Consider the following 27,267-nt stretch of genomic DNA (forward strand, 5'->3'; position numbering starts at 1 on the left):
AGTACAGTCCAAACAGTTCAGCACGTGGTGGGAATGGTACTTACACACTGTAAGTGTTAGCTTCCAGTCTTGGGGCTGAGCATAATTTGGCTGTTTTTCACCTTCTGTATCACTTGATCGTGATGTCAGTTGTGCACATGTGTAATTGGCTGCCACACTTAGAACAAATACGGTTCATAATTCTCCTCAGGTACGGCACAGAAACTTTCAGGGTGTCTTACCTCTACTTTGAGTGCTCCTGTGACTTTGCAGTTGTTTGTAATGTTACTAATGTCAGGATTTTTAAAATTTCATTTGATGTGAATTAGACCTGTTGTAAAGGGGTTTACAGGGTGCTATTAAATGTGCTTTGTTTAGTTAGGTGGCTTAATCCAGTAACATGACGCACTGCGAGGTAGCTAGAGCCTAAAATTATGCGCTTTATTTTAAATCTCAAAAAGAACAGAATGTCCCAAATCTTTGAAGTTATTTTTTATTAGAACATAAAAAATAAAGTTAAACCAATGTGACTCTTCAGAGAAAACTCATAACTCTTGTGTGACACATGTTAAATAGAAAGGTTTGCAAATAAAATTGTGGTGAGTCCACCAAGTTCTTTGAAGGACTTAGTTTTATTCCAGTTCTACTTTTTCAGGCTAACAGCTGTCAAAGATATCCTTGGCTTAACAAACACATCACACACCCCTATGTGTTCCCACGGAAATTTCCTTCTGCCTGTCACCTCTGAGATTTGGCTGCATGGCTGCTTCCCACTGCAAATAACCCCCTGTGCTGTGCAGGAGCCTCCCTGTCTCCATTGGTGATGCAGGTTTCCTGCTTGCTCCCTCACCTCTTTTTTCTTTCTGAATCCACTGACGCTGTTTTTCAGCAAGACATTGTCTGCAGTACCCACAGAGGAAACTGAAACTAAATTGAAAGGTTTTACCCTCACTTGCAGAAAGGGTTCTCTTATGTACTTGAAGACTTGACTGTATAAAGTATGCAAAATTAGGTAATATAATTGCATCTTCTAAAAAATCTGGAAGTAGTGGAAATTACAGCCTTCATTAATGCGCAGAACATTATGTCAGCAGTGAGAAGTTCCTGCATGCGTCACTTCTGTTTTTTCACTCTTGGCCTGGGGATGGACCACTTTCAAAGATCAAAGAGCAGTGAAGTCCTTTTTCCCAAAGCAGTACACTCTATCCCAAGTTTGTCATCAGTTGTGGTTTTTGACAGAATGGAATTTCTCTGTAATTATAGCGGAGTCCACCAACTCCTTTTGCTCATTTACCAAGAAAAGGCAATAAAGGTAAAATGAAAATTAGGAGAAGTCCTGTCTGTCTTGGTACACATCTGCGATTACAAAGCAGTTGCTAATATCTTTCAGTCATTACCATATCAGCTGGATATAAAAGGTAATGCTTGTGCTTTCTAATGAAGCACAAGTTGATGCTGTTTAGTTTACAGACTAATTCTCCATTAGCTAAGGCAATTTGCCACTGCACTTTTTAAAGTGCAGATCCATAGTAATTCTCAAAATAAAGACCTACTCATGCAAGTAGATTTCAGTAAGTGGTGAAAAGAGGTAGAATAAACAGCATTTATCCAGGAGCAAAACTAACAATGCATTCGTTAAAGGTATCTGTGCAAATAAGGGTGTAGACTGACAGCAATACTTTAGATATTTATATCCACAGCTATCCCAAAGAAAAAGTTCTGTGAGTAACTGCAGAAGCACAAGAATATAACTATTTGCAGAAATATGTACCGGTAAAAACTATGCAGAGGAAAGAATAGCAAAATAAATATGTTTTGTATTAACAGCAAATCAACTCTTTCCATTCCTTCAGTTGTGAGAAGGTGATTTCTCATTCATACCTCCTTCTTGTGACCAGATGAATCTTTGCTACACAAAGGTGATGGGACCTGGCCCTACTTCCTGATGAAATCTGTGAGACATGGGAAAATAAGATCATTTTTCCTGATCTTTGCTTACATAAGGTTTTAGGCTGCAAAGTGATAATAAGTTCAAAATGGCCATTAACCAAATAGATTTAAATAAACCTGTTTTGGGGGAGAAAATGCAACTAAATTCAGGTGTAAAGCTTTCATTTTGAAACTGTCTCATTAGGTAATATTGACGATTTAATCATGTTTAATTGATGGGGTTTTTTCTCTTATACTGGAAGATCTGCCTAAATGAATGCAACATGGCTACAACCAAAAGATGTAATTTTCCAAGGACTACTGGACAGAATAAAACCAAAAGTTGAATCTGTTCTTAAAAAAACCTGAAACTTTTGTTAGGCTTATGGTCCTTTGTCCTTAACACTTATGGTGTGGTTGTAACTTTCTGTCATTTCCGTCACGGAGGTTTCATTTTGATTGCTGGTATCAGTAGAGCCTTTGTTTCTTAAAGCTAGACAGCCTTATATAAAAATGATAACCTTTTTGTGAAGCCATATGATGGCCCTGGTTACCCTGGCTGCACAGAGCAAGTCAGCAGGCAGAGGGGTGGGAGGGTGATGCTGCGTGTCTGCCAGGCAAGCACCCTCAGCCTCCGTCCTTGACTTCGGGGTGGGCTGGTTTTCGAAGATGAAGATGCTTGCAGGGAAAGAATAGGGGCTGTTCACTCCACAGTTACCTGTTTCTCTTTCCTTCCTGCTTGGCACAACTGCTGTCACATCCAATAGTTGTCATGAGGGTCATCCCTGCACTTTGACTCTAAGTTGGTTTTGACACATTTTTAGTCTTACAGGTCTTATATCTACTTCATCCATACGAGCATGGTTCTTAAGTGTGTGTTCAGTCCACATCACTTTCATCCATACTGTGCTGACCTTAACAAATCTCCTCATTGCCTACAGGAATAGGGTCGTACTTTCAAAATGGCCAACTAAATCTGTGCTGAATTATTTGATAAACAAGAGAGCATGAAGGGGGTTGGAAAGATGAAAACCCAAGAGAGGCAGTGGCATCTTCTGAAATGTTAGATGCAGTTGAAAGAAATGAACTGACACCTATAAATTCCCTGATTCAACATAAATATCCTAATCCTGTCTAGGCCGTATGTAGGGTTAAATAATATAGTTATACCATTAAACAGTGGAGCACATGCAATCTTGATGGTCCAAATAGAGCCTGTATTTTGGGCAGTGGGTGCTGTCATTCCTCTCAGGAGCCTTTCAGGACTAGTGAGCACACTCTGCATAAACAGGTCTGTTTTGGTGGTTAAAAACAGCTATTTATAAAACACACAAGTGAAATTTCATACTACTATCCTAATCTCAAGTGTTTTCTTTCCTCGTCTCTTCTGCTTAAGAGGATCTGATAACTTTTATCTTATTTCTACTGTAAAAACATACAAACCATATATTTAAGTCAAAATCCCCTGGAGGATTTCATTTAGAAGGAATATTGTGCCATGATTGCTTCTCCCCTAGAACACTGTAAACTGCCTGGTTGTTTAATAGTTTTCTATTCAGAATACTGCATGTTAAAAGATGGAGATGTCAGTATTTGGGATTGCATCCACCAAGATCATCTTCCACAGGTTTGTTTTAACGCTTCTGTTTGCTTTGCAGCAATCTGAATGCTAGCTGCTGCTCCTCAGTGCTTTATGTCAAAATATTCAGTAGCTTCCTGGTCAATATTTAGGTAAATCAAGTAATTCTGCTTTAGGTTCTTCTGTATTTACGCACTTTTTCAACGCCCCTGCCCCCTCTTTTCAGTGTTACATATTTCTCCAGATTCTAGATTTTGCTACCACTTCATAAAGTCTTACAGGTAAAGCATTTTTTATTTTAACAATTCAAGTTCAAGGTGAATAATTTTACAAAATGTGATTAAAGTTAAGGTATGGCTTCTGAGTTTATGGACGCTTCAGACTTACATCTTAAATATGTGTTCTTTTATAATAATTTTTCAGCATGCAGCAACAGAACTGAAATGTTGGTTTGGCCTCTGCATTTCAGTATTAGAATTAAGCCTCATTGCTCCCACTTCTGGATAGCTAGCAACATAAAGGAAGAAGCTAGAAGTGTACATATATGTTTTTAAAAGGATTTATCTGGTGCTACCAGAAATAAAGTAAGCCTGCTGATCATCTGCGTTTAGTTCTTGCTCTGACCTGGAAACTTACTTTGTCTGGCATCAGGACTAGACCCAATCTCTCTTGTTCATGTGGATGCAACCCTTGTTTCCTCCTGTTTCGTGACAGGTAACCTGGGGTCCCAGCTGGTTGAGTATAAAGAAGAGATGTACATAACATCTGACTGTGGGAAGACGTGGCGTCAGGTAGGAAACAGAAATCATCAAAGGCACAAGGAACTAATTTTAATGTACCAAATGGGATGAATTTTATAATGCTTAACTAATCTTTATATACTCACTCTTTTGAGAGAGGTGGCTATTATTATCCGCATTTCACTTGGAAACTGGGAGAGATTAAGAAGGTAATTTGCAAAACTCAGATTGGCTGGGCTGTCAGGTTCTGCTGAAATTCCAGTATTTTGGTGTCTTTAAAGGTCTTATAAATACCTTGCATAAAAACCAGAGTCTGTTTAGGTTTTTAATAATTTAAGTAATATGCTTATGCTAATGATGAAGTGGACCTGGCCTAGATCTTGCAAATATTCCAAGCTAGAAGACATGGTTTAGGTAGAAAGGCAGAAATTCTTCTGCTTCATAGTCTGAAAACTGATATTTAAGCTTAAACTTTGTTCTTCGTTGAAACTGAGAAAGCAAAAAGAGATTTTAAAAAAAAATACATTTTTTTAATGTCTGTTAGTATGATTTAATCAATTCTGGGACTACAAACACCAAAGTATTAAATAAAGAACAGTCATGTAGTCGCTGTAATGCCACTTGAATTCTGGATGTCTTTTGCTTCCAATGCCTAGTGTCAATTTAAGCATTGCACCTTTATTATGTATTTTTTCCTAAATTGCTCTATCTCAGCAATGCTTAATCATGGGGATATTTTCTTTCTGTGTGTATATAGCAACAACACACAATATGATCTGGAATCTACTTATAATGTATATCCAGGAGGAAAAGAAAACACCCTCAAAGGACCAAAGTGTGTAAAAAAATAATTTAATTTCAGTTAAAATACTGGTTTAGTGTTCAGCTAAAATAAAATTAAGTTGTGTTATTTTCTAGAGAACAAGTGTGAAAATGTTCTCACTAGTGTTACTGAGCTTGGGGAGTTAGAGATTAAAAGAGGAAAATACAGACAGTCTCTTCTATTGCTATTGTGGGGTGCCATTAATACTCCACAGAAGGACTTTTTAAAAGAAATACATTAATTTTGTCATGATAATGTCCTTTGAGGTTTAAAAGATAAAATTTTCTGCCAAATGCCTTCTTGAAATCTAGCATAAGATAAATAAGTGTTTAAATGCAAAAGCCTTCCAGGATTTACAGTGGGTACTGTGTTGTCTAATACGTCATACAGGCCTCTCTAATAATTTATTGTCAGCATTTGCCAAAGTTCTATATTTTTTTCTGGTGTGAAAAGTAATAAGAAAAGAGCAAAGGGGATCAAATTCATATTTTTGCTGCTTTTTATTTGTGAGACACTCACACAAATGATATGTGATGAAACTTGACCTTAAGATGACTATTCATGCTGCAAAACCAACCACAAATTGATCCCTTATTATGACAGTCAAAATGAAAAACACCTTTGCTAGCTTTGCTTTAATTAGAACTGCTACAAAGCCTTTGAAAGAGCTTACTCAATCCTAATATTTGTGATCAGAATGAAAATGTGGATTATTTTATGGCCTCACTGTTCATGATCGAACAGTTCTTCCGGAGGACAGCGGTACATTTCCTTTCTCTGTTGGAGCTCATGCAACAAAAGACAAGGCTTCAGTTAGATGATACAGGAATTATTTAGACAGTTAATTACAGATCTCATGAGCTGGCAGAAGCAGAGCAAAGCTCGTGTTCGGGTGGGTTTAAGTCACTGACTTGGAAACTTTGCAGTTGTCATTACCGAGTGCCTGTCACCTTTCTCACATGCCACACATGATGTTGCAGAGCTGTCTACAGACTAGAAGATGAGCAGTCTGTGCTTGCACAGAGTGAAAGAGCAAGGCAGAAAAGTAAATATAAAAGACTTAGGAGAAAAGGCAGTTCAAGGAATTAATTAAAAGCTTTCCTGAAATAATAGCAGTAATGGTTCATAGGAATATAGGACTGGGAGGAAGGTGAAAGATCATGTAGTTCGACTGCATGCTCTGAGACATCAAACGTACTAGGAACATCTCTGACACAGGTTTGCCAGACCTATTTGTTAATCGTTCACTGTAGGAGATTCTGCAGTCTGGCTACCTGGTGTTTCACCATTCTTCATAGAGTTTTCTGAATATTTAATGTAAGCCTACTATGCTTTTTGCTGTTCTCACAGTTTCACAAATTCTGCAAGATAAGTTGATTTCTTCTTGTCTTTGGAGAGGAGTGGTTTTCTGTCACCTTTCAATAACTTTTCAGATGTTGAAAGATGATTCTCATGTCTACCCAGAGTATAGGGCTTTTCTTCTTGGAAAACAGCAAACTCAAATCCACTGATTTTCCTAATGGATCAAATTTCTAAAGCGCTTTTCCTTTTTGTTGCTCATTGATTGGACTATCTAATATGACATCCCTCTCCTGAAGCATGGTAAAACTGAATGCAAAATTACAAATTTTATCAGTACTAAACAGAATTAAATGATTGCCCTTGATGTCTTGACATTACTGGCACCTCATTTCAGATTTGTCTTCTTTACACTGGCATCACATTGTTGACTCAGATTCAGTTTGTGATTCATAACTGGGACCAGTCCCTGAGTTCCTGAATGTGCAATACATTCTCAATTTAACAACAATCTACTGATCATTTTCATTCCATAATTTCTTAACCGGCTGTCTACACTTAAATGATTTCAACTGAACCTTTATTTCCATAGCTTGCATATGGTAAGGTCATATGAGAGTTCAGGAAGACTTACTATAGTAGGATATACAACCAGTGTTTATAGGTAGAAATAAAAATGACCAAATGAGAGTTTTGTGAAATTAAGTAAATCCTAGTGATAAACAGAAAAGAAAACATAAGGATTGTGATTATAAGTAGCCACAATACCACTTGGGCTTGCTCCAGTTGTTCTTCTGCCTTTCAGTTGCACAATGCCTGAGCTACTTATTAGTATCTCTTGAAACCATCGCTCCCCTGCGTAGCATTTTAAGGCAAGCTGAAATTTGTGACTATGTATTGTACAACATTGCACTGTAAATAGCAGTAGTTTAGGAGCTGATTGACAAGTAGCTTGAATGTCCATGCAACAGCAGCGATCTGGCCTGTAGGAGAAGATAGTCTCACCTTGACATTATCATGAGCTATGTGGGCTTCGATCATCTTAAGTGAACGACGAAGATGTAGCCTGAGGTGAACTTGTGGGACAGATATGTCTATTTAGAAGATTTCTCTATTACATGAGGAAAACAATATCATAAAATATGTTAATGAACATGATAGCAGTCAGATAGATACTGTACAAACTGATTTCTGTTCACAGTTATGGTTCCCTTTGCTATTTCAACAGCATCTGTTAAAACACTGTGCTTGAAATAGGGCAAACAGAGTAAGAGAAAGGTCTGGCTTTCAAAAGAAAAGGCTTAAATAAAAGGAGAAACAACAAAAAACCTTTCATATTTGATCTGCTACCAAAGTAGCTAGCGTAGCAACAAAATGCCCAATTAAGCTAATAAGGTTACACAGAAAGTCTGTTGTATGTCTAGGGACAGAATCCAGATCTCTGGAGCTTTAGTCCAGTGCTTTGTTTGTTGGAATATTATTTCTCTATGCCAAATCCTTTTGTATCAAAGCAATTTGGAAAACATTTGTTTAAGCAAGACTACTTGTTTTTCTGCAGACATCGTTAAGAGATGGATGGTAACACCTTTAAGCACAACAGGAAAGGCTGCAATCCCAGCCTCACCCCTGGGAAGGTCCAACTGGCTTATTCTGTGTAGGAAAACTTCTGTTTCCAGATTTGAATTTACAAATGGATGTCACTTTGTGAGAGAAGCAAGTGACTTTGGGCATTTTTGGTTACTTTTGAAACTTACATATCTCAGAGTAAAATTGTGTGGAGTATATTTCTCTAGATTCATTTAAACATGTTTTCATTGAATTCATGGAGCTCTCCTAATTTCTCCCAACAGATATCCTGGCCTGAAATAGCTGCTGAAGTTGTTAGGACAGACACAGGAAAAAACATGGAGAGCAGATGGAGGGGAGAGAGGGAGAGAAAAGAAGTTGACATTACAATTGTAAAGCATATAACATGCTCCAAAAATTACAGAAAGAAAAAACATAGAAATAGGTTATAAGAATCTACTTCTGTAGTTGCTGGCTACCAGTAAGGATTGTAATGAATTTATTACCTGACTTTAGTTAGTGGAGAGTCATATGTCAGAATTCGTGGCTGACTGTGAACATACATATCACTTGATCCTGGGCTCGAATTTCAGCTCTGACACCAGGACCATCTTTGCCTAAATCCTTTGCAAACTGATTGTCTTGGTTTTGTTTCTAGAAAGTAGACAGAAATATTTACTTTTGTGCTGAACTCCACAGGCATGAAATCGTTAATTCTTTTCAATGTACTGAAGATGAAGATTTACTTTCATCAGGAATGTCATACATTTTTCATTCTTAAATATTTGAACCGTGTACGAGAAGAGCATGATATAAAGATGGCATTAATGTGCCTGTAATGTATCCTCTGTGCTTCATAGTGTGCCAAGTGGATGTAGGGTAAGGCTGGGGTACTGAAATGGTTTATGAGGAAGTGCCATGGTGCTTTTCTGGGAAAACCTAATTTGGATAAAGTGATGCACATACCAGCTTATTATCTTCAGTATGATGGTGAAGCTTTTGGAGACTTTGTGTCCCAGCATATATCATTTCATTTTGATTTGAGCAAAAGTTCAAACAAAGTTTAGAGGAGGATCAAAACTCTGCTTGCTTATCTGACTCCAGCTAATCTCATCCTTTTGAAGTGCATCTAAATTAATGTCTATCCTTTACTGAATTCTCTTCTAAAATACGCAGCTGTGTGGAACAAGAAGATAGGACTGTAAATGCCTCATATCAGGGTTTCGCCTATAAATTGGCAACACTGAAAAGCTGATCAGACACTTGAAGCCCTAGGATTCCCGTAAAATAGGCTCTCACTAGATGAGAGGAAGACTAAATTCTGAACCCAAATTAAATGCTTATTATTTTTGAAGTAATTGTGAATGTGCTGTAAGATACTTTTCTCCCACCTCTGTTTCAGTCTTACTGATAAATCCTCTAAATGTAGCATTAAGTATTGTCAAAAAAAGAAGCATTTAGTATTGCCAGGTTTTTTCATTCACAAGGCAAAGTAAAGCTAACCTTTATGTTTTTCACCTTTGCTTTGTCAAAGCCTGTAGGCGGCTGCATGTTCATCTATTAACTGCTAAGTGTGTGTAGTAACTCTCACTTTATCACCTGCTCTTATGTTAAATGAACTTTCACAGGTTAATAACGTGAGTAAACCCTGCCTTAAAACAGATTTCACATGTAAAAAAGGGAAGATATCTACCTGTTCATTTATTTTAGTACTGCTGATGACCTCTAGAAAATGAATGAAAATAATTTAGGAAATTTTGAATCCTTTATACCATTAAATCAATATTCCGTGTATTTTGGTTCTGAACTCAGAGCGGCCTCTGTGTGAGATCACATAAAGTTTGAATTTAAATAAATCATTGACACTGGAAATGCAGAAAACATGCTTGCACCAATTATTTCAAATTCTGTAGAGTCTGGAGAACATGTGAGAAAGTCACGGACAGCAGTACTTTTCCTATTTTTCTTAGAATTAGACTACAAAACATTTTATTCTGCAAGATACACAGAATATGGCAAATACCAAAGTAAGGTGATAGGTCACTTGGTGATATATAATAGGAAGGAATGCAGAATGCATACTGTGAGAAATATAAGCTTGGGCTAAAATCACTTCAGACAGTTTAATCTGACTGTGATTTGAACCTGAACATTTTCTGATTCACCTGCTTAACTTTCTTTTCTTTTACAGCTGCGAGAAATATAAGAGTTAAACTGACTTTTATGTCCTTTTCAATTTGAAGTGCGGACATTATAAAACATAGAAGTCTTTTAATCCTGGTTTGCTCATACATTTTATTTCTGCTGGTTTGTACATTTCCTTAGCTGGCCTTTTTTTGTCTGACTTGTAGGTCTTTGAAGAAGAGCACCACATCTTGTACCTGGACCATGGTGGAGTTATTGTGGCCATCAAAGACACCTCTATCCCTCTGAAAATACTCAAGTAATCCTACAGTCAATTAGAGTAGAGCTATCGTGTATTTGAGACTTAAGGCAAAGTTCAGAATTTACGATGAGCATTTTAGTGTCATCATGTATGAAATGCAGGTGGAGTCAGCTTAATTTATCATTCATTAAGTCAACAAAATGCAGGTGGATGTTTTCTTAAAGATTACTTCATGGTGCTGAAAGTACCGTGGTATAACGTATTAATAATAATAAAATTTTCTGGCATCAGTATAGGTATTTTTGCTTAAAAGGCTATCCTGGAACTCTACAGTACAAGCCATGTTCAGCATGATTGTTATCTGCTACTGGTCGCACCAGCAGTATATGGCAATGATGCTCAACCTAAGATGCGTATGTGGCTTAGGTACCCAGTCAGGATAGTTCATTCATACTATTCATACTGTTCATTCATAAAGCTCTGTCCCTTCCAAGCGCCACAGTGAATGAAGATGTTGGAGAATAGTCCTGAGTTGCTCTCTCAAGAGCAATATAATATAGACTTTGGGAGCCAATGGGGAAAGGACTTATGTGTCCTTATGTGCTGTGTAACACAGTATGCAAAAAGCTCAGTTCATCTGAGACATTTATGCACAAATTAACTGTACTGTGCATAGAAACTGTCCTATAGTGATAATGCAGCAAATGGCCTTCTCATCTTGTTTGGCAGGAAAGGTTTTCTGCAAAGCATTTTGTCATAAAATACCAAGTTTTAAACTGCATAATACTGAAGCAAAATATGGTAATCTTACATAGTGGCATACAGAACTATCATCTTTGGCATAAAAAACATAAGAGATCTTCGTCACTTGTGGTTCATTTTTACATAATACTGTATACACTAGTAGGAACTAGGCTATGTACTTGGTTAGCTAGGGTGAAAGCCATCATAAACCTACTATCCAAAAGACCTGGAGGAAATGTAGAGAAGAAAATTTGATTCATAAATTTTGGGTGCACAGAATATTTGAAATATGTTTTGCCAATTCATCAGCATCTTTTGCAAATTTTTAAGTGGATGGTAGCAGCTGTGAAGGGCCATCATCTTGGTGCCTGCAGTCACCGCACCTCCCACATATTTTAGCAATTGGGCTGTTTGGCTCCCATGCTTCACTGACCTCTGCTTAACAGGTGTCTAGCTCAGAGACTACTAGAAAGAATGAAGTGTAGATTAACTTGCTCTTGAACCTACAAGGTAGCAAGACAGTTTGTTGACAGACCTCAGTTTTTATCTGCCTGAGAATTTCCATTGTTGTGGCAAATTTATTATACACCTTCTAAAGATGTGAGCCCCTGGATACATTGCTGAGAAAAAGATCACATTAATATGATATACTGTCCAGGCATATTGTATTTTGGTGATCATAAATCCTGGGCTTTAGTAGTGAGGGGATTTTTTTTTTAATTAATCAATTCTGTTTTGTATAATAACAGTTGTAAATTAAAACCATTTCTGCTTTTTTACAGGTTCAGCATAGATGAAGGCCAGACTTGGAGTACGCATAATTTTACCAGCACTTCAGTCTTTGTAGATGGATTACTCAGTGAACCTGGAGATGAGACACTGGTCATGACGTAAGTTTCTGGTTTTATCTCTTTTTTCAGGGCTCTCTCTGCTTATGCACTTGAGCATATTTTAAATTTTGGATGTTTGACATAGTTCTTGAGTCAGTGGCTTTTGCTTCTTGCAGTCACGGAGGCTCTTACACTGACGTCCAAGCCCTAGTATGCAACCTGTCTTTAAAATTACTTGAGTGCAGTATTTCAGATTGTAAACATGAAGTGTTATGTTCAGGTGAAATTTCGCAAAGTTACCACCAGGGAGAGTGGAATAATAGGACTGCAAATACAAATCAGAGAAACGTAGGTAAAAAAATAACTAATTACTGCATTTTTTCTGTTTTCTATAGATTCTTAGGCAGACTTAAAAAATGTTAAATATCTGTCCTTTCTTCTTGTAAAGATTGTCTTCACAGTGTAAAAAACTATATTGTTGTCCTGGTAACAAGCATTGCAGTACTTTGTGTAACCAAACACTGTGCTAACAAATACACGTTTTTATTCTGTGCAGTGACTGAGGCAGATGCTGTGAATAGAGTTAAAAATAACCAAATTCTGCATCTCAGGCCCCTTTTTATCTGTCTTTTTCCAAAGGGCCAAGGACATCTGGATCTGAGCTGCAGGTTTTGCTCCATTTCTAGGATAAATGCTAATATTTTAGAAGTGTCTGAGAGTAAAAAACACCTGTCCAATTAGGGAGAAAGGCACATGCTGACTGCAGCAGGAAAGGGGAGTGCACTCAGGGATGTGCAGGTTGTTACCTGTGTTCCTATCAGAACAGCTTGTGCAATCCTTTATATTGGAGCTCAGTGTGTTCATGACAAGCTTTTTCTCCTAGGAGTTACAAATAGAGCTGCCTTTGACATGTACCGGTAGCATTTTCCCCAGGGGGGGGAAAAAACCCAAACAGCTTATAGCCCAGCATGGAGCTGTGTAAAGGATCCTCATCAAAACAGAAATCCTACTCAATGTACTTAAAAGCATTGCGCCAAGTTCATAACACTGTACTGCACAGAGGTGAATTTGTTCTGTTAGTTATTTCTTTCTTTCTCCACTGTCCCATTTATCCTCCATTATACATATATGACCTGGGAAGAACAGTATTATCCCACCATCTTCCCCTTCTCTCAAGTATAGGGTTTTTTTATCATATAATATATGCCACACGGAGATACTTACACTTCTGAATGAAGGATTTCTATTGATTTCAGTGGAAGTAGAGGGATCAAAAGCTTACCCTAAACTGTACTTACTGGCAGATAAAATGATATGTGATTACTATATGCTCTGGGTTTTTTTTTTTCTAAAATATCATTAAAAACAGTGATTTTGTGAAGATGTATTTAAATATCTGGCTGAATGGGCTAAAGAGCTCTTGTAAAACACGATGCCTTTTTGAAATCATCCATCTGAAATACATAAAACTGTAGCTAGATTTGGTACGTGAGCCCAGATTGACAAAAAAGCATCATGTGACTTGTGTGTTTCTAACGGCAGAACAAGAGTCTGACTCCAGCACCTCAATGCCAGGCTTGTAGGATCTTACTTTGCAGCTAGTTCTGCTGAACATGGAAGACATCAAACACATTCTATCACAGACTGGCCTTGAAAAGACAAGCAGCCTTCCTCCCAGACTCTAAAGATAATGAGAAGAATAAACCTGCAGTATGTGTTTCCTTGTTGCCATTTTATCAGCTTCCTTGTCTCTCCTACTGCTTTTGATTGGGTTTTACTTTCAGGGTGACGTTGTATGCCCCATGATGCTCTGTCTGAGTTTACATCAAGACCTTTTGTCGTTCTGTCTGGCTTAGGTCATTTTCTTTCAAAATTTCATGCTTGTACTGAGTTGCTGTGCATGACAATCTACAGTGATTTGCTGCTTTTGAGAAATGTCATCCACTGATACACACTCCCTGGAAAAAAAAAAATCAACTGTGCCATCTTTTCCATTTTATTAGATAAAAAGTGTTTTTTCTTCTGGGTAGAATGTGGTAAGATGAAATTGTGTATGGTAATGGAAATAAATTAGTAGTGTCTTTCACCCCAAGGAATCCCCAAATCCATTACTAAGGACCTAGTCTGACATTTTTTACTTGTACAGGAATTTAATTTTCTCCCTTTCGTATGGAGGTTATTTGAATAAGGACTTTGAATACAGTCCAATGTCAAAATCTGCATAAATTAGGAGAGATAGCACAATTCTGAAGTAGGAAGGTAATAACTGAAAAAGTGTACAGCAAAATTGTGGAACAAGCATTATCTCATTTAGAGCTTCTAGAATAAACTCACAGAGTCAAAGAGTATTTTACTTGTACAGAAAGCGGCTATTACTGTAGGCTAAAATCCTGGTTCCACTGAAGTCAGCTTAGGGATTTCCGTCAAGGTTTTTAATCTTTATTAAAAATAAAACCAAACCACAAAAAGATTATCTGGGAAAGACATTAAGGGACCTGGTAACACTGTGTGTAAGAGAGATTTCTCATTCTGCAGCATGGTGACTGAAACGTTGACCTGACTTGTAAGGGGCTTCCATTTGCGTTCCTATTCTGTCCTAACTTCTTGAAAATGAATTGGTCTGGTAAGCTTCACTGAAGGAGCAGGGGAATGTGAACCTGGTTGCCTCAAATCTTCATTGCAGAAAGTTTTGCGTTTTCTCCAAAACGGAGAAAAAACAAATGTTGACTTGTCAAAAGTTTTCATAAAACTGAATTGTCATCTGCCAGTCGACATTAATCTAAATCATTCATCTAAATCCCCTGTAGTATTCAAAATATGTACACTCAAATGCCAAGGAAAACATATTTTATTCCATTGCACTCTGCAAATAGACCTACTTAAGATTTTTAGGAGTTTAAGTGGTAAAGTACTGAAAAACTCTAGGAAACTCATTCTGTGTAAAAATCAATTTCTAAATAGACCTAGTTAAGAGTGTTAGGAAAGATAAGCAGTAAAGTATTCATGAAGTTTAGGAAACTCGATCTGTTTAAAAATCAATTTCTAAATGAAGAGCTCAAATCCACCATTTATTGCTAAATGAATAAGTAAGGTTTGCTAAGAAATTTTCACAGCTATTTGATATATATGCATCAAAATAGTGCATGGTCTAGCAGGCTCTATTTTGTTCTAAATTCTTTAAGAATGAAAGTTACTGCAGCCCAGTGTTATACTTCATATATTATATTTGGGAAAAATTACTTAATAACGCTGGATTGAGTAATGGCCTAACTCAGTGGAAAAATGAAGAATTTTTGTGTGTCTGAAATATTGATGTTCCTCTTCAGAGGAAGTAGTTCATATAATGAAAGTTTCAAACCTGTTAAAATGACTTCTAAATCACAGTTCAGCTCCTGGGAGTGTTTCCCAAACCAGGTTATTTAGATTGCAGTGTAAACCCAGCAGGCACAATAACCGTGGTACTGCAGACCATGGCCCCTTTTAAAAGGCCAATAAGAGGTTACATAAAAGAACTGCTTTTCTTTTTGTCAGGTGGTAGAATCAAAATCTTCCTTGTGGGTAATTGTATTTTTTTCCAGACGGATTTTTTTTCTAAGGTCTCATAGAGTAACAGTTTAAGATGCTGCTGGGAACTTTATGATATCTCTGAACCGCAGAACTCCTGCATGTGCATTTTGCTATTTCGAAAGTCTGTTGTTGTGTTCCTGTTGGGTTCCTAGGTGATAATGGAAGCAAGAAAATAGTCTAGTTTAAACTTAATCAAAACAAGGTGGATATGATATTAACAGGTGTTAGATATTAGGGAGAACCATCTGGGTTTTTGCAACTGTGGATTCTGCTAGGAATGTCAGCCTCACCTTTAACAACATCAGTAACAGTCAACATTACATGTAGTTTGTGGGGCTTATTGTTGTGCCACACATGGCAGCACACTACCTTTTCTGTTGTCTTTGAGGATCTTACTGGGTGGAGGTCCTTCTCTGTTGTGAATTCTTCACTACTAACTTTCTCATACCGTGACCCTTAAAAAAAGTAGATAAATGGTAGATAAAGCCTCATTATGTAAGAGAATAGCTGATTTCCCAAGGCAAATTCTAGGTTTTATTTGCAGAGTTAGTTAATCTTTTGTTTGAGAAGCATTGCTCAGTTATGAAATGGTTGTTCTGCTCTCCGCATAACGAGGAACATATCCGTCTGTCAATAGATGGAGGAAACATACAGAAAGACAGGAAAAGAATGGTGGAAAAAGCATTGAAAAAGCGAACTGGTTACTCTGTTTCAATCTAGTCTAGATACCAGTGATCCAGATATACAGATGTCTGTTTAGTGGCAAGTCTAATGCTTTTGCTGACATCACTGTGGACACAGACGTTAGCAGAGCGAGTCAATGCGTTCTGGTGTCACTGCCAACCTGCAGTCTTGGAGCCAAGACCATGGGACTGCCTCTGTCTCTCCCTCTGCTCAAAAGAAGTTCAGTGGGTAAAGCTTTGGTTTTTTTCTTTTCTTTTCTTTCCCTAAAGTTTTCATAACATATTCAGAAGCATGTGAACATGACGCTTTCAGTGTCTTGCTAAAGACCATATTTAGTACATTTTGAGGGCAGACCTGGAAATATATCCGAATAAGAGGAACTGAAAGGTTAGGAATCCAGGTCCTGTAAGAATCTTTTATCACCTTGTCCCTATTTAAAGGAGGAGAGAAGGACAGAGAAAGGGCAACATGTGACTTTTTCATTCAGAAAGAGTCTTTGTGTCATTTTGAGCCCCTGTCACAGAGTGAGTGCCTGCAGCTACAGTGCTCTAACTTCTCTTCTCTCAGTTCCATTTTAGTTTCTAATTCTAATAAATGCTGCTGATGAGGTAGACATTAGAAACCTAGGCCAACAATACAATTGTTCAAACATTATACTTAATTTTGGGTGAGGTCTTGAACTCCATTTTGCTGTATCTTGCTCTCAAAATGAAGGAGCCACAGTTTAGGTGACCATAGGCTATTTACTCTGGCTCTGCCAAGTGAAGTCTGAATGAAGAATTTCCTACCTGTGACAAAAGAGACCCTATTTTTAAATATGTTAGTAGGAGAAAAAAAAAAAATCTTAGCTAATGAATTAATTCTAAAATTTTGTAAGTATCCCAAATTAATTCAATCTTTATGTAGGATGACAGCGGAGAGCTGAATGATGTGAATGATGTAAAGCTATCCTCTACAATGTCATATGTTTGTGTTTTAAATTAATCCATTTTGCTCACTATCCACCTTGTATTTACTTCTCCATAGGGCATCAGGCTAGGCATGAAATCTGCAATTTTTTTCCAAACAGCTCACATGTTAAAAGGTTGTTCTTGGACAGGAATTTACCAAATAGATGGAAAAAAATGTTGGAGGTAGTCCACAAACATCATGGAGCCACTGAGCTTCTGGATAAAATGGGAACACACTCATCCTGCTCCTCCCCAGCACTTCTCAGAACCTCAGCATTCATTTCCGTTCTTTTTCCCCAAAAGAGCTGAAACCAAGATGTTTTGGCATAAAGAATGAATGGCAATTATTATTTTTTGGGGGCAGGAAACAATGAAAAAACATATTTTGGTTCAATTTCAACTAAATTGTTTCCTCCCCTCATTTTTCACTTTGGCAGCCAAACCAAAAAAAAAAAAAAAACCCAAACCACCAACCTACTCTTTAGTGCATTAACTATATGCATGTGTTTGTAGTTTAAGGCACTTAAATCATAAGTGTCTCAGCATATTTGCACATGATCTGTTGTGTACACAAGCACTGTTTATGTGCAGTTGTTTTATGTAAGCAGGTGTCTGCTTTTGCACATGGAAGCATTCATCATTTCTGTAGTTGCAATTTAGGAAGGCCACTGAAAATGTGACCTCTGTTACCTTCTTTTGGGGAATTAGAAAAATATCCTGAATTATAATCTTGATGTGTAACAGATTGCAGCTTGAATTCTGCATTACTTTCATCCATTTTAGTAGTATGAACCCTTTGACTCACCTAGTTTTTGTTGATTTTACAATAGTATAAAGGAAGCAGAGACAACTGTTAGAAGGAAAGCATGTCTGTAAAGATTCATCTGTCATATTCTTTTTGAAAATGGTAGGCTTTAAATAGCACTGTAGGACATAGTCATGGCTAACCTGCTCTTCCAACCCATATCCCCTTGGAAAATCTTTCATTAAAAATGTTACTGCTTCTGTGAGTTAAGGAGAACACTACCTATTGGCGGTGCTTACACTAGAGATAAAGTGCATCATTCCATGCCACAACCTCATCACTTTACTCCCTCAATTTAGTAATTTCTTTACAGATTTTGACATGGGGAGGTCACGTGTCTTGCTCTATGTTCAAAGGCACTGTAATAATATGAACTGCAACAGGCAAAACAAAAAGAAGATTGTCATATTTATTTGCTTTTTCAGTTATATTGTCATCTTTTGTAGTAAAGGTCTAAGTGAAGCAAAGGACTTGGCTCTTGAAGCTCACCATAAACTGACAAGAAACTTCTAACACACTATTCTTTTTACGTAAAAGACAACTGAGAAAGCAGCTGCTGTTTTAATATAAATGGCCTCTGATATCTAGTGAATGGTAAAGTGGATTAAGTATTCAATCTGAAATTGCAATTCTGTTATAAAAATAATCAGGGAAGTGTGACAGTTAAAATATTTTAACAGTACAGTAAGTTCACTGACAATTGTATTTCCTACTAATATGATTTACTACAGGAAGGGTAACCTTATATGGGGAACAAGATCTAAATACCACTTTTTAGCATAGCTCTGTGACTGCTTCCATTTAAACAAATACTTCCCAAGAGACAGGCTGAGAGTTGTTAAAATAATTAACCTTTTCCTTAAAATAATTAACCGTTTCCTTACCCATACTCACTGTTGGATATTGAGGTTTAGATCCATAAAGAATTTCAGGTACCTGCCTTTTTGCACATGCCTGGACATCTTTGCTTAGGTGCTGCCCAGAGGAATTTAGACATGTTATCCAAGATAGAGCCATTGAGATTGCCCGTATCACCTGTATGTGGGGTTCTCATGACTCTGATTCAAACCCTAGGTTTTATTGTCAGTAGTTTTATACATTTGAAGGCTCTCCCAAAAAACTAGAGGTCCTGGTTCCAGCCCCAACTGGCATGTCAAGTTAGCAGAGTGTGTCAACAGGGCAGTACAGGACTGTGCAGACAAATTCTGCTACCTAGGCAGCATGCTGTTTTCAACATCACGGTTGATGACAAAGTCATATAGAGGAGAGCAAAAGCCAGCACAGCACTTGGGAGATTAAAGCAGCGTGTCTAGAATGAGAGAGGCATCTGATTTCAAACAAAAGGAGCTGTGCATCACACAGTTGTCATCACTAGTCTTCAGTATGACTGCAAAACTGAAGTTGCTACGTTAAACATCTGAATAAATTCCACATGTGCTGTCTTTGTGACCTTGGTGGGGTAGTACAGCAGGATCGCTGCCGCCACTCTGAGGTCTTTGAGTGCTCTCAGATATTCATCAGTAAAGCAAAACTGTTGCAGGGTCAGCTGTGCTGCTCTGAGGATCAAGACATCAGGCTGATCAAAGCCATTTTCTTTGTCTGGAGACAATATGGCTAACAGCTCAAAGGTAAACCACCATAACACCACAAAAAGTTGCTCAAGGAGTGTCTTAATGTATATGGCATGAGATCCATGATATGGGACACTGTAGCTAAAATCCATCTGCTCTGGTTTTGATGCTGTGAAAGCCTATGAACAAAATCCTGAAGAACACAGGAGAAGAGCTAAGGAGGAGGGCAAGTGCAGTGGTTGTAAAAAGCTATGTCTGTGACATCCGAGATGAGCAGTGTGCTGTCAAATTCAGGCTCATTTCTCCTGAACGAAGTCATGGAAGCTGAATGTTTACGTGATAAGTCTTTGGGAGTCTCCAGCATCAGCACCATCAGAGCTGCAGTCGGGTGGTTTGCAGGTGACACGGGCAGCAAGCGACACAGCTATTACTGCTCATGTGAACAGCTATTGAATAGATGCTCTTTTCTATTGAATAGAAATGAGAATTTACTGGAAAAGATTATCATTGCATATAATTTCTGTTAAATTAGCTCCCCCTGATTATGAGCTTTATCAGGAACAGAAATAACCAGCAATCCTCCAGCAAATAGTTTAAATGAGTTAGCTTAAAAACCGCATTAAACTGTCTTATCTATCAAATGATACAATCAAATTAAAAAATGATGTGCTCATAAATGAACTAGGAACAAATGTACAAAGTTGTTATGGCAACTGAAACACTGAAGTTAAAATTATGGATCCCAAATTCTTGCAAATAAAAGTAAATTAATTTCCAAGGTAATTGGAATTTCTTTCAAAAATTATTTATCACTGCATCATCTTTCATAGTTTCAACAGAATTGATTTGATTGGTTTCTAATGAAGTATAATTAATCAAGAGGAAGGTTTTAGTAGCTTATGAATTACTATCATCTTGATATTTAACTTCTAATCATCAGTTACACTTGCTGCACCATTCCAGTTTTTTCCATAAATATGATTTTATTGGACATATATATTTTGCACCTGAGCAATTAGATTGTGATTGCTGTTACGTATTGCTTTATTGTAGCTCATATTTTTGTCTAATCCATTGAATCCTACTTAATACATGCCTTTCTTTCTTCCTTTGGAAAAATACTTTTTTATTCTAGTGATATTTGGCAGTACATTTAAATGGGCTCTTCTGATGTGTCTGCAAAACCCTGTCCTCAACAGGGCAACAAGTCTACTGCAACAACAGCATTAATAACCATTAAGCCTTTTTTTTCAAACAGTTTGCTAAGCTGGGTGCATGTAAGGTGCTGGATTCCTTAGGACATTTACCCCAGGAATTACAAAGCTGTATGGCTGCATTTTTGACAGGGTTGGTGGCTGTGCTGGAACAATTCCTTCAATCTCTGGAATTTTAATTAAGCCAGAGAATGGTGGAATCAGTGGTGCAGTTACTGTGCTCTGTCAGAACATGGTTTTCAGTCCATAGAATCAGAATAGCCATAATGGAAATGAGTATTTTTTTTTTTTTGCAAGAGGCTGGACCAACAGGCAGAAAAGTTATTTCTGTCTTTTGCTAAAAATCCACAGAGGAGAGGCTTATAGTTCACCCATTGAAGCAGTGCCTTTGCTGTATACACATACAGTTTGCACAGAGGTTCCATATTACTCTAGTTGAATTTGCATAATTTCTAGAGTAATTTCTGTAATTTTTATAACATTATAGGATGCAGGACTGGGCAATATCTCAAAAGGTTATCGAATCTCTAACTCTAATCCTGATGTTTCACTAATTTCTTGCTCCAATGCGGGAGAATAAACAGCCTCAATAGCTTGTATCATTACCATTACAGAATCAGAGTCACAAAATAGCTGAGGTTGGAAGGGACCTCTGGAGGTCATCTGGTCCAACCCCCCTGGCTCAAGGGGCACCTAGAGCCAGTCACCCAGGACCATGTCCAGACGGCTTTTGAATTCTCCAAGGATGGAGACTCCACAATCTCCTTGGGCAACCTGTGCCAGTGCTTGGTCACCCTCACAGTAAAAAAGTGTTTCCTGATGTTCAGAGGGAACCTCCTGTGTTTCAATTTGTGTCCGTTGCCTCTGGTCCTGTCGCTGGGCACCACTGAAAAGAACCTGGATCTGCCCTCTGTGCACCCTCCCTCCAGGTATTTATATACATCAATAAGATCCTCCTGAGCCTTCTCTTCTCCAGCACAGACAGTCCCAGCTCTCTCAGCCTTTCCTCACAGGAGAGATGCTCCAGTCCCTTCATCATCTTCATGGGGCTTCGTTGGACTCTCTCCAGTCTGTCCATGTCTCTCTCATACTGAGGATTCCAGAACTGGACACAGTACTCCAGGTGTGGCCCTCCAGTGCTGAGGAGAAAGAATTAGAGAATTGCGTATCTGTATCTTTTAAGTTTATTGATCCTTGTCTTTCTTCCTATTTGCCCCTTCTCCAGGTCTCTTTGAAGAAAAGTCTTCAATCCATAGCAAGACTCTTTGAAGACATTTTGTTGTACTTTTCAGTTTTAGCTTTTCCAGAGAAAAACCCAATTCTTTCAGTCTTTCTTCATTGGCTACGTTTTCTAAGCAGCTAGCAGCTTGAGTCATCCTTGCCTCTCTTCAAATTCATTTTTAGTGGGCATGTAAATATGCATATAACATCCAAAATTAGACACCATATTCTTTCAGAGGCTCCACCAGTGCCAAGTTTATCAAAATAATTGCCTCCATGTCTTCTGTTTTCCAGTTCTGAATACAACCTAGAATTAGTCTGTCATCTTTTGCAGCAACATTACATTCCTGTTTTAATTCCTGAGAATTGCCCAAGCCTTTTCTTCAGTGTTTGAAAGTTATTCTCCATTTTGGCTCTGTACCTTTGTTGGTGTGTTTTTCCTAGGAGTACTTTTCCTGACCATTGCTTCCACCAGTCAGTGTCCGCTCCCTTCCTTCTGTGTTATCTGCAAAATTTTGTGTGTGTTTCTTATTTGACCACACGGGTGTTAATGAAAATATTGACTGTGGACCCATCAAATCTTTGTGGTACATATCTCAAAATATTTCCCTGTTTGATAACTACTTTTTGAAAATGGATTCTTCTAATTGGATATATACTCCTATTCCTCATTACCACGATTTTATCTGCACTGATGTTTTCCTTTTTAAGTTGAGACAGTGTCAGCTAGAAATGTGTAACAGTTTTAACAAAGGTCAAAATATGCTACATGTTCTCCTTTCCTTTTTCCTCTAAGCCAGTTACCCTGTAAAAGAAGGAAATTGCATTCGTTTGACATGATTTGTTTTTGACAAATCCGCGGTGGCTGTTTGCTATCATTTTAATTATCTCCAAGGTGCTTAGAAAAGGATAGCTTAATAATTTGTTTGGTATCTTTGTGGATATCAAAATCAATTCTGTAACTCTCTGAGCTCTATTTTGTTGATTTATATATATGGTTATATATACATATACACACATATATTTGTGTGTGTTTGTGTATGTGTGTATAGGCGAAATGTTTCCTTTTCCATAGTCATCCTCTGTGAGGTCTTAAAGATGATTATTAATAGTTCAGAGATTTTGTTTTATATTTTCAGGGGAATTTCATTATTCTGTTCTGCATTGAATTCAAACAACCATCTCCTTTCTTTTTTCCTGAGTAATCTGCCTGAAATAGGTAATATGGATGAAGAAAATTTCATCTATTCCATAGAAAATACTTTTCTTGAGGCCAGAGTGAAGCTTTGACAGGACGTAGCTCCTTGCACTTCAACATATTTGTTGATAAACGTGTTACTAAAAGAAATGTAACCAATTTGTAAAGTTTTGTGGTGCCTAAAGAAGCATTTGCTGAGGTAGGTAGGTAGCTGTAAGTCTGCCTTATGTTAGTACCTTGTATGGAGAAAAAAAGTTTTAAAAACAAAAAAGAGGTACAGGTATTTAGCCTGCAAAAGACACTTTGTGCCTGTCAGCAAAGCCAGTCATACTGAACCAGGCATTGTGGAAAAAGCGTGAGACCACCTAAGTAGTAACTTTATTGAGTATGTAACTACAAGTGAATAAGATTATATGGTGACAGCAGCTCTCAGGATCCAGCTGAACCAGAAAAAAGAACCAAACCTGTAGGTCTCGATGAGAGGAGTAGGACCACACACCTATGTGCACATACAGCCAGTGGACCGAGCCACATTTTTTTAGGTTTTGTGTATTGTTTCTACTTCTGAGCCATGGGTACACTTAGAAGGAAAGAAAGTAGATGATCCAAGTCCTTTAATCTCAGAGCCTTACTAAGAAAAGAGTAAGACACACAAACTAAATGCACATGTTTCTGTTTAATTAAGTGCACTTCTGATGGTGAAGTTTCCTGTGCGCATGGATTGTCTGGTCATTATAATGTGGGCAGTATGTGCAGTAATCAATAGACATCTACATCTCTGTGCTACGGCTGAGAAGCAAAGACGCCAGAAAGGAAAGGGGGAAATCACTGTACATCTTTAGTCTTTGTGACTATTTTTCAGCCTCTCTGGTACACTTCAGATCTCTACATCCATCTACCAGGGAGGAGCTTAGTGTGATGATGTTGCCTCTGTGCTGCAGAGAATCCACCATTTCCTCACTTATGGTCTACCCTAGTTCCACTTTGAACCTGGTATTCAGGACAAGAGAAATGACTGTTTGCAGCAGAATGCTTTTAGCAGAACTATACCATTCCTGCTGTGTCTGGATTTGAACAAAACTGAGGGCAAAACAAAAGGAATTAATTAGTTTGGAGAATACTACTAAAGCTTGGAATATGAACTCTGTGCAGTATGAACTGCACAGAAATTGTTGGCTCCAGAATCAACCTTAAATTCTTTGGCAAGTAAGCCACATAAGCCTGATACAAACCACAAATACGTTTGACTTTTGCCCAAATAGAGTCTTTATCCTTTCTAATTTGTTGCTGGATGTCATACTTACCCATTTTGTTTTGGAAATAAATATTCTGACTTTGAAAATGTTGGCTGCTTTGAAAGTACAGCTTGGTTTCTAAAGCAATGAGATTTCAGTTTGTTGGGGTTTTTTTTCAAAAAGAAATTTACAGTTTGAGGCTGGTTTTTGTTATACATTGGACTATCTGAAATGAAGAGGAGTCTGAGAGTTCCTCAGTACAATATGTAGATTCAGTGTATTCCTTAGAAATGAATGCAATTTCATGATACTGCTGTGAGTTTAAACAATAGCAAATTGCCATCTAAAATCTGCAGAAGTTAAAAAAAAACCAAAAACAATAAAAACAACTGAAGAAGTTGCACCATAATCAAAAGGAATGAGTGACAGAGCTGGAAATTGAATCCGGTGATCCTGGGTTCTTCTCCCTCATCTGAGCTCCCTGTCAAAATCTGAGAGCTCTCTATGTTTCATATAACAACATAATAGACAAAAATGTTGGGTTCCAAGTTAGAGAAAGTAGTATATTTTCAATTAAATTTCTGGATACTTTGCTGGGGGAAAAAAAAATCTCTAATCTAGGAGCTATGTTTTTTCATTGTGAAGTTTCATAGACAATTGGCAAGTGTTTTCTAACTAGACACATTGTATATGAAGAGGAATAAAAGTGGAAGAAAAATTCACCAGGGATCTTTTAGTAGGGAACCATGACCATGGAAAGGAAAACATAGAACTGAAAATTTGAATCTCAGATGTATGTTATTTCTTTGCAGTAAGATTTTACTTTTGAACTTTTTGTTCAGAGTCTTTGGACATATTAGCTACCGTTCGGACTGGGAACTGGTGAAGGTGGACTTCAGACCATCCTTCCCCAGGGAGTGCACTGATGATGACTATGAGTCTTGGGAGCTCACAAATCTACAGGTATTTGTGGTCTTATGTTAACTGCCACAACTTCGTAGTAGCTTTCGGATTCATGTAGAACTGTGTGCTAGGAAAACATTTTCAAATAGAATTTGGATGCTATATCCCCAGCTTTGATCTCCTTATGCTGGTATTTGCTGATTTTACAATAGTTTAAAATGAGAGAGGATTTTGTGTTCCCTTTGGTTGTGTGATCTGTGTCCTGGGAAAGGCGGAAGTATATCTGGTGGTCTGCCATAATAATAGGTGGTCCTGCTGGATTGTGAAGCATACACCATAAAGTGTGTAATATTGATTGAAGCAATTTCAACATGCAGTCGTGTTCTGCCAACTTCCTGACCACATACTGTACTCGTATATAAATTGCCATAAGTAAAGCCCATTCCAGAAGTAATTTAGGATCTCAGTGGACCAATCATGTCATGGAGTGCAGTTGTTTTGGGCAATACCATCTCTGCAGTAATGCGTTAAGGCTGTGCTAATCCTGGTGCTCGGGCCAAATCCAATTTTGGGAAGCTACGTTCTCTATACAATGTATTGATTAAAGAAATCGGGGGGGGGGGGGGTTACATTAAATGGAATATGTCATATTTATTCATAATCATTCTGATTATTATGTTTTGCTTCTTCCAGTACATTTGTTCTCTTGCTTTCTGCAGGGTGGGTTTTTTTGCATACTACTCTTTGTTACTCCAGCTCTCCAGCTCTTATTTGCTAGTTCTCATGCCTAATTTTACACTTCTTGTTTGGGAATGCTGTGTGTTACAAAGAATGTTATGCAGATCTGAGCCCAAAGAGTAAGAGTATCTTGGGATATTGGCATTGAAATGTCTTTCAGAAATTAGAAACTACTAAAATGACTTTGAGTACTTGCAGCTGCCCAATTACTAATGTAGTGTGTTCAGATAGTCTTCATTCTGCCTGTGTCCACAAGGTTGGTGCTTTGTTGGTGCTTTGTTGCGACTGTCAACACAAGATGTGGTGATTTAGATAGAACTTCAGCCATCTGCATCCATGCTGAATTTTTAAATGGCCAATTGTAGGGTAGTCCCTAGTTTGTGCACACATGAAGCATGGGTTAAATTGCACTTGAATTTTCATGTACATCTTTGGATTTGTGCCCCGAAATATGTTACAACTCTGTAATGGCCCATTACTGGACAGAGGGGATATGAGAGCTTTCTATACCTATACATTTGAATATGAGAGAGTTGATACAAGTTTATAGTCTTGGCAGCAAGACCAGCCTTTCTCAGGACAACGTAAGGTCATGTCTGTGTGGTGTAGGTTATGGTGTGCAATAAGTCTGGTGCTTTGATGTTCAGGGTGATCGTTGCATCATGGGCCAGCAGAGGAGCTTTCGAAAGAGGAAGATTTCATCATGGTGTATTAAAGGGAGAAGTTTCACATCAGCTCTTACATCCAAAGTTTGTGAATGTGTGAACTCTGATTTCTTATGGTGAGTCTCTCTGTGGACCTTTTGATTTATTGCTAGTAAATAGTTACTTAGAGTTTGAGATGGGTTTATTTTCCTCCTTTTGCCCCTCTCCCCACATAGCCATGTATAAACAAATAGGCAAGCTGTTATTTGAATAACAGGTTGCTTTTGTATTTGCCTTTGTTTAAAAAGATTGCCATGTTTTAAGTATTTGTTTCTCTTGACTGAACAAATCCTGATGTTTTTCTCAATTGATCAAGACTTGAAAAATGACCATTGGATTGATTATAAGGCAAGCAAACCCTTTCTATTTGCAAATGAAGGAAAAAAAAAAAGAAGAAATGTGTTGGTCTGAGTGGCAAAAGAAAGCTTTTAAAACTCAGAACTACCAAGAGAGTTAATTTTTCAGAACTGACAAAGTAATTGCAACCAGTTTTTCCCCAAAGTGTACACAACTCCCATTGAAATTAGACTTAGAACAGAACTGGCTTCAGCAACTTGTGTGTTTAGCTGGTAGAATAATACTAAAAAAATCTTTTTACTGTT

The 27,267-nt window shown here is 37.7% G+C and overlaps 1 protein-coding gene across 1 annotated transcript in view; it reads left to right on the top strand.

Moving 5' to 3' along the window:
• The window catches only part of SORCS2 (sortilin-related VPS10 domain containing receptor 2), a 571,075-nt gene that overhangs the window by 510,932 nt on the left and 32,876 nt on the right, over positions 1 to 27,267 (top strand). Inside the window, exons 14-18 of the mRNA XM_010583547.1 lie at positions 4,202 to 4,278; positions 10,267 to 10,358; positions 11,828 to 11,935; positions 25,163 to 25,283; positions 26,609 to 26,742. Coding sequence (XP_010581849.1) covers positions 4,202 to 4,278; positions 10,267 to 10,358; positions 11,828 to 11,935; positions 25,163 to 25,283; positions 26,609 to 26,742 — 532 coding nt within the window. The remainder of the gene's footprint in view (positions 1 to 4,201; positions 4,279 to 10,266; positions 10,359 to 11,827; positions 11,936 to 25,162; positions 25,284 to 26,608; positions 26,743 to 27,267) is intronic.

Source organism: Haliaeetus leucocephalus, unplaced genomic scaffold (assembly GCF_000737465.1).
Source record: "Haliaeetus leucocephalus isolate CR32 unplaced genomic scaffold, Haliaeetus_leucocephalus-4.0 Scaffold906, whole genome shotgun sequence".
Lineage (NCBI taxonomy): Eukaryota > Metazoa > Chordata > Aves > Accipitriformes > Accipitridae > Haliaeetus > Haliaeetus leucocephalus.